The following is a 12,102-nucleotide window of genomic DNA, read 5'->3' as shown; positions in this document are numbered from 1 at the left end:
CCTCATTTGACTGATGAGAATACCGTGAGGTGAGGTTAAACTGATGTCCAAGGTCACGTTGCTAATAAGTGGTGGGGCTGGATTCCACCCAGGGAACCTGGCTTACCTCCTCAACACCCTGCCCTACATTTCAGTCATGATCTGAGATGTAGGCAGGGGTGAGCCATGTGAAGAGCTGGGGAAAAGGGAACAAGTATGAAGGTCTCGCAGAACCACAGTGTGTTGGGGGAGAGAGCTAAAGAGGGTCAGTGGGATCAACATGGAGCACACCACCCTTGGTTCCTGATAGGAACATGGACTGATGGGAGTTGTCCGCTGTTCACTTCTGACTCATGGTAACCTTTGGGGCTGGAAACAGTCACAGTCCAGACTGCTTAGTTGAAACTCTAAAGAAATAACCTAAATATTGAGGATACCTAGCTCTTTAAGCTACATCTGCACTTAGCAAGCGAAATGATCAGCCATGCCAATGAGTTCAGTGCAGGCAAAAAGCTCCATTGCCTTGCTTATCCACATTTTGGAGGCAGAAGGAGGCTATGAAATTTTGAGAGAGCTTCAGTTATCGAGATGCTTATACAAATTCTATGCTCACCTTGCACTTAGCAGTCTAATATACAGTCACTAAATACCAGACTGTGCAGAACGATGATTTCATTGATTTCATTCTCACAGTGTACACTTTAACAAGAATGTCATTTTTATTTTGCAATCTCTTCTTGATTTATCTTTCCCCTTTTCTCTCACCTCCAGACAAGAGCTAATTAAAGAATCTATTTTGTGTTTAGTACTACAGTTCGAGCAGCCATTTTATGTATTCCAGCCTAAACGGGAAAGACATATTATGAATTTTCACCGTGCAGCTCTCATGGAAATTAGAAATGAATGGGCATTAATTGCTGAAGAATGAGATCCTTAGTCTGCTAATTTTGTGATAAAATATTCTAATAGAACACATTTGTCATCTCTATGAAGATATACTAAGCAAGTCGAGATAAATCTAAAAGCCAAGCGGAAGGCAGAGTTGTGGCCAACTTGTGTCACCTAGGAAGACTGTGGACTTCCCGTGTTCCTGAATTTTTGTTCCTTCTCTCTGAAGCAGCAACTCTGGGTGATGTTTCTCCTGGGCTGTGTCTTAGTGCATCAGAGTCAATATTTGACTATATTTTCTCCTTGATATACCAAAATGGACAACACCACTGAATGGACATTTTGGCATAAGCGTATTACGGGCAGAGGCCAGAGGGGCTGTATTTTTAAATAATTCAGTACAGAATGCCCCTGGAACACATATCTCGAAACAGATTTTTTATCCTTAGATCTAGAGAGACGGCACTGATAGCTTTTTAACAGAATCGATCCTTTGCCTACCTTCTTTGTTCAACTGATGAGATTGTTCAGTTTTATTCAATGTAACTCAGCTTAATGCAACACAGTCATTTAACATTTGTCGTGTGGCAAGCACTGTGCTGCACCCTCGCACCAAACTGGATGAAAACTGTGGTCTGTGCTTGATCACATGTCAGTGTCAGCGGGGCGGGGAGGGCAGGCTGACAAGTAAATATGAATACACCAGATGAATATTATGATAGAGAGATGGACCAAGAAGCACAAAACAAACAATTCTTTCTGTTGCCAAGGGAGAAGTTATGCTTTTGGCTTCATAAATAATGACTAAAATAATATTCTGAATTTCTCCCTTGTAGACCTGTTCAGTAAAACCATTTCAGTAAATGGCATTCCCATCCACCCAGCTGCTGTGCCAGAAACCTATGTGTCATCCTCGATTTTCTCTTTCACCACCTCCCACAGGCAATGCATCAGCAAGTCCGGGCAGCAAACTGCATCTATATCCTGAATCCATCCCCTTCTCTCCTCTCCCGGTAGTTCAAGCTGCCACCGTATACTGAGTGAATTACGGCAACCGTCTTTAACTGGACTTCCAGTTTTGACCCGCACTTTTTTAAAAGTCCATTTTTCACACAGTAGCTAAGCAATCTTTTAAAAAAACATACATAACTCTCTTACATAAAACCCTCGAATGGCTTTTTGTTTCACTTGAAACAAAACAGTCTCCAACCTCAACTCAAACCACCCTCTTCCCTGGTCACTATGCTCCATAAGGCTCACATTCTCTTTGCTCTCTGAACATGCCAAGTGATTTATTTTTAGGCCTCAGGGCCTTTGCATGTGATGTTAACTCAGCCTGGAAAGCTCCTCCCTCTGATCTTCACAGGACAGACTTCTTATCATTCAGGTGTCAGCTCATGTCATCCCTTCAGAAAGGTTTTGCATGACAACCCTGTCTAAAGTAGACATTCCGCCCCACAGAACCTCTGTTTCATCATACTCATTTATTTATTACTATCTAAAATACTGCATTTTGGGTTTTGTTTATGTTTGGTTGTTTGTACCTGTATCCTCTGAACAATGTAAATGCCATGAGAAGGGGTCTTATGGTTTTTGTTCACTGGTGCCCAGAGTAGTGACTGCCACATAGCAAGTGCTAAATGAACATATGTTAAATGCATGAATAAGTAAATGAATGATTGAAATCTACATTATTTGCTCAAAAATTCAAGCTTGGTCTATGCTGTAAGGATGCTCAGACTTTCTCTGCAGAGGTGGCTTAAGAAGGCACCCGATACAGCATAGTTGAGAGGGAGGGGTCACACAGACATGACCTCCTGAAGAAAGTAATATATTTGAAGAAACTGGAAGGACCAGTATAAGTGAGTCAAGAGACGAAGAGAAGGAAGAGCATTTCAAGAAGAGGGAACAGAATACATATAAATACTCATCGTGAATGTACAAGGACTCATGGTGGGGAAAAGGCATGGTGCTATTAGAATTTGGCATACAAATCGGCAAGATGGTCTTCAAAACGCACATGATGAATTACCATATACTGTTATGCCATCCATCTAAGTAAGTAAAGTGAAACTCATATGTTTTCTTGAAATATTCTTACCAAAGTGTGGGAAATTAAAACTTCTATCTCAAATAAGACTTGACATTCTTGCATTTCACTGTGGTTGGAACTATGTCTTCAGTATCATAAATCCAGAAGTTATTTGGATAATTTAGAAGTTCTCTTTGGACACTGAATACTAAATTACATAGAATTGATTAATGAGCTAATTGTTTAACCTTCTTCTTCATTTTGCCTGTGTACACAATTTAAGTGGAAAGAAACAAGAAATAGATTCCTTTGTTATTTATAGTCACCTAAATGCACATTCCATTCCTGTTGAGATTAGCAATTAGATTTCTAATTAGTCTTCCAAAATGGATTCATGGGTTTATTTCTTACATAAGTGTAGGAAATATAGGTACTGAATGTAGAAAGCATTAAACTTTTCTTAAATTTAATTGACACAGTCAAGCTTTGCATGCCAATAACATAACAACCTCCTGAACTCAACCTATGATCACAAAAAGCAGAATTACGAAAATCCCTTTGAAAACTCACCATCATTTCTCAGTATTAGCGGTGTGGGTGGCCCCAGGACCTTTTGGTTTGTTACTGTATTTGTAACCACACAGGTATAATTTCCAACATCTGATTTTTCTACTTTGGCAATATACAGATTCCCAGTCTCTTGAGAAACGAAGCGGCGATTATCCTGATAGGAAGGGTATTCATTGAAAATCCAGGCATAGCTCAGCTCTGAAAGCAAAAGGAATCATCATTACAAATATGTCTTTTGTAAGAACTCTACTGTACTCATGAAAGAACTGGTCAAGTTAAAAATTCATATTCCTGCCCAATGGTCCTTTTTCAGCGGGCTAAATATCAATAGGAAGTAATTACAGTCCCTTAAAGCATTTATAATCTTCCTACCATCAGTCACTGAGATTTTATTCCTATATGACTAGAAGGTACACTGATAGCCGATTAAGAGAAGTCCAATCTCTTTAAATCAAGGGAGTAAGTAAGCATTTATAGTTTGCTAACCATGTGCCAAGCACCATGTAATTACTTACAGAGCTAATGCTCAAATTACAGACCCAGAGAGTCTACAATCTTGATATACCCTGGAAACTATTTATATCACTTCTTTCAATTGATAGATAATAATCATAATATTACATCACGGTGCCACATACTTGCATAGTACTTTGCGGGTTTCCAATACATTTTATAGTTTTCCATTAACTGAGAAACTTTGGCACAGAGGAACAAAGTAACGAATCTAAACTCAGTCCTAGTTAGAGACAATTCTGAGTCTCAATCCAGTCTTTTCCCAATGCCTCTTACTCTTGATGCAAATTCTTACTCCTTTCTCACTTGTGAGGTTGAACTCCTTTCCCACTATTTTAGTGAGATGGGGATTTAATATTGTAGCAAATACTCACTAAACATACAATGACTGGTTGCCTGGTCCCATAAATGCAAATCTGTATTTTTAGAAAATTAGCTGAAAAAATTATTACATACGTAAGGGAGTGACTATAAAGTAGCCATCAAAGAGCGACCTTCTCACAAACACTTACTCATCCCAGAATGCCAGTGGGATAAGTGTAATAGGCAGTCATACCTGAAAATATTCCTTTGAAAGATCTAAGTTTTCTTAAGAACTAGGTGAATGTTTTGTGAACGAGCACGTCAGCCCATGCTTTCAATTTCAGAAAAGAAACCTAAATGACAGTGAGTTTAAATGATTTGCTGCAGTGAACTACTGTGCTCTGAGGAAACCAAACTTTTTAGCTCCAGGCATTCCATGATTCCTCTCTTTAAAGTGTGATCCCCAGATTTGTTCAAAGCTGGAGAAGTGATATAGTACCCACTGGCACTGATTAGCCAACATGACCTGTTTTATTTTCAAAAGTTATTTTAGGCAGGAAGAGGAAGCAACTAGAGGCAAAGGGAGTCTCAGGTTTCAGAACTAGTTGGTTGTTGTGTTCTTGTATGCTGCTCTTTAATATGATCCTGGCCTAAATTCTAAATGTATGGAGTGTCCTTGGAAAATGGCAGAAAGGTCACCTCAGCTTTGTATAGAGAATACTAACTATTGGAAAAGGTACTTGTTGTTTAGTACTTCAGTGAGTCCCCAGTTGTAATAGGCCTCAATAACTGAATGTGCAACAGGAAACATATTCTGTCTTAAATAACCCACTGTTTGCATACAAAGGAGGAGTCATGCAGATTTCTTTCCCTTTATCACTGGATTATAACATTTCCGTACGCATTATTTTAGAGAGATATAATTATGTTTATATGAGAATAGCTAATCATTTTATTTACACATGTGCATGTAATTATAAATAACCCCATGCCGATGTCAAGAGGATACTCAGTGTAAATAAACAAGTGCTTCCCAAAAAGCTAGTTACTTCCTCAAGAAACTAAAATCTGGGGGAGGAAAAGCCCCTCTAATAGGTCATGAAGAAGTACCATGTGATACGGCAATTTTCCCATAAAAACAGGAGATTTAACAAACAGCACAGAGCAATGTACTCCTCTCTCAATTTGGTATGTGCGTTTCAGGAAAACAAAGTAATCTCTGAGCTTCTCAATTTTCTCATATGAACAATGAAGAGAACACTGCTTATCCCCTAATTAACTATAAGAGAGTTTTAAGAATCAATTAACATATCCAAAGTCACAAGGTGTAAGTTAGAAAGTAATTTACCAGCAAAATATTAATTAACACACACTTCTCCAAGGAGAGTTATAATCACATATATAAACTGTATATATATATTTTTTCCTGAAGATCTTTTTCAAAACTGTTGCTAGTGGCTAGTGCCACAAGGCTTTCTTAATTTTGTAGCAGAAGGACAGTTTAGTAACTAGAAAGTTGTATGGACCACGCATATCAGGAAAAGACATCTGCTTTGTTATTTTCCTAATTGGAGTAAAAAAAGAAAATGACGAGAAAAGCAAAACTCAAACCTGTATTCCATAAAGAAAGCCATTTAAATTTAAACACTCTCCCTTTCAATTTCTTAATCCATCAAAAGGGGATAATTAATAAATGTGATACAGGTATGTGGTGATGATCAAGTTACGTGAAAGCCCTCTGAGTCATAAGCACATCTGTATCATTAAAAGTTAATCATTTTTAAAGTAAATATAAGAACAAAAGTCAATGAACATGCTGTTGATCTATTTAAATTATTTTGGTTTCACTGATTTTGTTACTTAGTGCTTTAGTTGGAGATGCAAACAACCGTAAACATATTCTGCAGGATTTTCTAAACTGTGGTCCTTGGAATATTAATTCCCTGTTAATAGAAGTTCTCTACACCCCCGTCTACCTCAAATTTAAAAAGGTTACATGACCAAATGACTTTAAGAAGCACTGGATTAAGTAAAGTTTAACTGATTTAAAATTTTTTCCTTTCAGGACTTGCAAGAGGTTTTTAACATTCCAACGTTCCTCAAATTTCTTAGAGAGTATGTAAGCCATGCAAACTAATTTGATATAGAACTGCCTCCCAACCCCTCCACCCACACACTGTTTTTCTAAAAAATTATTAAGATGTCACAAAACCTAGGTTGGGAAACCCTGAACTAATGCAATGATTTCAATTCAAGAAATGGTAAGTATAATATAAAGATTATTAACTGTATTACTTCAGTTCTGGGGAAAGCCATTAAGTTACAATAAACAACAGAAAACAACAAAATGTTGAAATAAAGTTGCAATAAGTTTCCGAAATTGTAATAGTAATATAACACTGTAACCATTTCCAATGCTGTAGACAAAGGAACAAACCATAGTTCTGAAGACAAGTCTCAAATGGATTGTGCTAAGGATGGTAACTAACATCAATTCAACATGCAACCTTTGTAAAATACTGTTGAACCCCAAAGTGCAAAGGTTAGCCAAAGAATCTTGGCTGGTGCACTGGTGAGATCACATTGAGCTAAACGCTGAGCCTCTTGAAGGGGGAAAGTCTCTAAAAATGATATTAATTTATTTTTCTTCACAGCAAAGAGCACTACCTGGAATACTGTATTTTTATTTGCCCACAACAATGAGTAAGGAGCATGAGTAATATAATATAATGATAATGCAGACATCAAAGCAGGGAAATATGTAGTAAGACTAAAAATTACACAACATATAACTTGTCTTATCTGTTCTTTTTAAAGGTATGAAAGAGGAACAAAGCTGAAGGCATCACACTCACTAAATTCAAACTATACTACAAGGCTGCAGTAATTAAAACAGTGTGGTATTAGCATAAAAACAGACACACAGATCAATGAAAGAGAATAGAGAGTTCAGATATAAACCTATACATATATGGTTAGTAAACTTACTACTAAGGAGCCAAGAATATACCATAGGGAAAGAACAATAATTTGGTAAATGACATTGGGGAAACTGGACAGTCACATGCAAAAGAATGAAACTGGAACACTACCTTGAACCATACACAAAAGGTAACTCAAAGGGGATTAAAGATTCAAATGTAAGACCTGAAACCATAAAAGTCTCAGAAGAAATAATAGGCAGTAAGCTCCTTGACATGGGGCTTAGAGATGACTTTCTGAATGTAACATCAAAAGCGAAAGGTAAAATAAGCAAGTGGGACTGCATCAAACTAAAAAACTTCTGCACAGTGAATGAAACCATCAATAAATTGAAAAGGCAACCTATTGAATGGAAGAAAACATTTACAAATCATATATCTGATAAGGTGGTTAATATCCAAAAGATATAAAGAACTACAACTAAGTAGCAAAAAACAAAAAAATCTGACTAAAAATGGGCAGAAACTTCCTGTTGGCTGTTTGGCCTGAGGCGACTCAGCACTGGAGCCTACCCAGCTCTTTTTATTTTTTTTTAACATCTTTATTGGGCTATAATTGCTTTAAAATGGTGTGTTAGTTTCTGCTTTATAACAAAGTGAATCAGCTATACATACACATACATCCCCATATCTCTTCCCTCCTGAGTCTCCCTCACTCCCACCTTCCCTATCCCACCCCTCTAGGTGGCCACAAAGCACCAAGCTGATCTCCCTGTGCTATGTTGCTGCTTCCCACTAGCTTTCGGTTTTACATTTGGTAGTGTATAAATGTCCATGCCACTCTCTCACTCTGTCCCAGCTTACCCTTCCCCCTCCCTGTGTCCTCAAGTCCATTCTCTAGTAGGTCTGTGTCTTTATTCCCGTCCTGGCCCTAGGTTCTTCATGACCATTTCTTTCTTTCTTTCTTTCTTTTTTTAGACTCCATATACATGTGTTAGCATACGGTATTTGTTTTTCTCCTTCTGACTTACTTCACTCTGTATGACAGTCTCTAGGTCCATCCACCTCACTACAAATAACACAATTTCATTTCTTTTTATGGCTGAGTAATATTCTGTTGTATATATGTATCACATCTTCTTTATCCATTCATCTGTCGATGGACGCTTAGGTTGCTTCCATGTCCTGGCTATTGTAAACAGAGCTGCAATGAACATTGTGGTACATGAATATTTTGAATTATGGTTTTCTCAGGGTATATGCCCAGTACTGGGACTGCTGGGTCGTATGGTACTTCTATTTTTAGTTTTTTAAGGAACCTACACACAGTTCTCCATAGCGACTCTATCAATTTACATTCCCACCAACAGTGCAACAGGGTCCCCTTTTCTCCACACGCTCTTCAGCATTTATTGTTTGTACATTTTTTGATGATGGCCATTCTGACTGGTGTGAGGTGATATCTCATTGTAGTTTTGATTTGCATTTCTCTAATAATTAATGACGTTGAGCATCCTTTCATGTGTTTGTTGGCCACCTGTATATTTTCTTTCAAGAAATGTCTATTTAGGTGTTCTGCCCATTTTTGGATTGGGTTGTTTTTTGATACTGAGCTGCATGAGCTGCTTGTAAATTTTGGAGATTAATCCTTTGTCAGTTGCTTCATTTGCAAATAATTTCTCCCATTCTGACACCCGGCTCTTCGGTGGGGCTAATGGTGGACTATAGGAGGGCTCACACCCAGGAGTACTTCCCAGAACTTCTGCAGCCAGTGTCCTTGTCCCTGCAGTGAGCAACAGCCATGCCCTGCCTCTGCAGGAGACCCTCCAACACTAGCAGCCGTGTGGCTGACAGGGTCTTGGTGCTCGGGCCGGGTGTCAGGCCTGCTCCTCTTAGGTTGGAGAGCTGAGTTCAGAACACTGGTCCACCATAGACCTCCCAGAGCCATGTAATATCAAATGGCGATAGCTCTCCCAGAGATCTCCACCTCAACGCTAAGACGAAGCTCCGCTCAACAACCAGCAAGCTACAGTGCTGGACACCCCGTGCTAAACAAATAGCAAGAAAGGAACACAACCCCACCCATTCATAGAGAGGCTGCCTAAAATCATAATAAGGTCACAGAAACCCCAAAACACACCACCAGATGCGGTCCTGCCCACCAGAAAGACAAGATGCAGCCTCATCCACCAGAACACAGGTACTAGTCCCCTCCACCAGGAAGTGTACACAACCCATGGAACCAACCATACCCACCGGGGGCAGACGGCAAAAACAACGGGAACTAAGAACCTGCAGCCTGCAAAAAGAAGACCCCAAACACAGTAAGTTAAGCAAAATGAGAAGACAGAGAAATACACAGCAGATGAAGGAGAAAGGTAAAAACCCACCAGACCAAACAAATGAAGAGGAAATAGGCAGTCTACCTGAAAAAGAATTCAGAGTAATGATAGTAAAGATGATCCAAAATCTTGGAAATAAAATGGAGAAAATACAAGAAACATTTAACAAGGACCTAGAAGAACCAAAGAACAAATAAACAATGATAAACAACACAGTAAGTGAAATTAAAAATTCTCTAGAAGGAATCAATAGCAGAATAAATGAGGCAGAAGAACGGATAAGTGACCTGGAAGATAAAATAGTGGAAATAACTTCTACAGAGCAGAATAAAGAAAAAAGAAAGAAAAGAATTGAGGACAGTCTCAGAGACTTCAGAGACTTCTGAGAGTCCCAATATTCGAATTATAGGGGTCCCAGAAGAAGAAGAGAAAAAGAAAGGGACTGAGAAAATATTTCAAGAGATTATAGTTGAAAACTTCCCTAATATGGGAAAGGAAATAGTCAATCAAGTCCAGGAAGCACAGAGAGTCCCAAACAGGATAAATCCAACAAGAAACATGTCAAGACATATATTAACCAAACTATCAAAAATTAAATACAAAGAAAAAATATTAAAAGCAGCAAGGGAAAAGCAACAAATAACATACAAGGGAATCTCCATAAGGTTTACAGCTGATTTCTCAGCAGAAACTCTCCAAGCCAGAAGGGTGTGGCAGGACAAATTTAAAGTGATGAAAGGGAAGAACCTACAACCAATATTACTCTAACCAGCAAGGATCTCATTCAGATTCGACAGAGAAATTAAAACCTTACAGACAAGCAAATGCTAAGAGAATTCAGCACCACCAAACCAGCTTTACAACAAATGCTAAAGACTTCTCTAGGCAGGAAACACAAGAGAAGGAAAAGACCTAAAATAACAAACCCAAAACAATTAACAAAATGGTAATAACAACATTCTTATCAATGATGACCTTAAATGTAAATGGAGTAAATGCTCCAACTAAAAGACATAGACTAGCTGAATGAATACAAAAACAAGACCCATATATATGCTGTCTACAAGAGGCCAATTCAGACCTAGGGACACATACAGACTGAAAGTAAGGGGATGGAAAAAGACATTCCATGCAAATGGAAATCAAAAGAAAGCTGGAGTAGCAATTCACTTATCAGACAAAATAGACTTTAAAATAAAGACTATTACAAGAGACAATGAAGGACACTACATAATGATGAAGGGATCAATCCAAAGAGAAGATATCACAATTGTAAATATTTATGCACCCAACATAGGAGCACCTCAATACATAAGGTAAATGCTAACAGCCACAAAAGGGAAAATTGACAGTATCACAATCATAGTAGGGGAGTTTAACACCCCATTTTTACCAATGGACAGATCATCCAAAATGAAAGTAAATAAGGAAACACAAGCTTTAACTGATACATTAAACAAGATGGACTTAATTGATATTTATAGGACATTCCATGCAAAAACAACAGAATACGCTTTCTTCTCAAGTGGTCATGGAACATTTTCCAGGATAGATCATATCTTAGGTCACAAATCAAGCCTTGGTAAATTTAAGAAAATTGAAATCATATCAAGTATCTTTTCCAGGCACAATGCTATGAGACTAGATATCAATTACAGGAAAAAATCTGTAAAAAATACTAACACATGGAGGCTAAACAATACACTACTAAATACCCAAGAGATCACTGAAGAAATCAAATAGGAAATCAAAAAACACCTAGAAACAAATGAGAATGAAAACACGATGACCCAAAACCTACGGGACGAAGCAAAGCAGTTCTAAGGGGAAGTTTATAGCAATAAAATCCTACCTCAAGAAAAAAGAAACATCTCATATAAACAACCTAATCTTACACCTAAAGCAATTAGAGAAAGAAGAACAAAAAAACCCCCAAAGTTAGCAGAAGGAAAGAAATCATAAAGATCAGATCAGAAATAAATGAAAAGGAAATGAAGGAAATGATAGCAAAGATCAATAAAACTAAAAGCTGGTTCTTTAAGGGGATAAACAAAATTGATAAACTATTAGCCAGACTCACCAAGAAAAAAAGGGAGAAGACTCAAATCAATAGAATTAGAAATGAAAAAGGAGAAGTAACAACTGACACGGCAGAAACACAAAGGATCATGAGAGATTACTACAAGCAACTCTATGCCAATAAAATGGACAACCTGGAAGAAATGGACAAATTCTTAGAAAAGCACAACCTTCCGAGACTGAACCAGGAAGAAATAGAAAATATAAACAGACCAATCACAAGCACTAAAATTGAGACTGTGATTAAAAATCTTCCAACAAACAAAAGCTCAGGACCAGATGGCTTCACAGGCGAATTCTATCAAACATTTAGAGAAGACCTAACACCTATCCTTCTCAAACTCTTCCAAAATATAGCAGAGGGAGGAACACTCCCAAACTCATTCTACGAGGCCACCATCACCCTGATACCAAAATGAGACAAAGATGTCCCAAAGAAAGAAGACTACAGGCCAATATCAATGATGAACATAGA

The 12,102-nt window shown here is 38.0% G+C and overlaps 1 protein-coding gene across 1 annotated transcript in view; it reads right to left on the bottom strand.

Moving 5' to 3' along the window:
* Positions 1 to 12,102, bottom strand: part of CNTN4 (contactin 4) — a 324,243-nt gene that overhangs the window by 187,735 nt on the left and 124,406 nt on the right. The window contains exon 4 of the mRNA XM_022572532.3: positions 3,470 to 3,667. Coding sequence (XP_022428240.2) covers positions 3,470 to 3,667 — 198 coding nt within the window. The remainder of the gene's footprint in view (positions 1 to 3,469; positions 3,668 to 12,102) is intronic.

This window comes from Delphinapterus leucas, chromosome 10 (genome assembly GCF_059928025.1).
Source record: "Delphinapterus leucas isolate spDelLeu-1000000601 "Yukka" chromosome 10, BTC_Dleu_Yukka2, whole genome shotgun sequence".
Lineage (NCBI taxonomy): Eukaryota > Metazoa > Chordata > Mammalia > Artiodactyla > Monodontidae > Delphinapterus > Delphinapterus leucas.
Note: the sequence above shows the minus strand (reverse complement) of the source record. Positions and strands in the feature narration are given on the sequence as shown.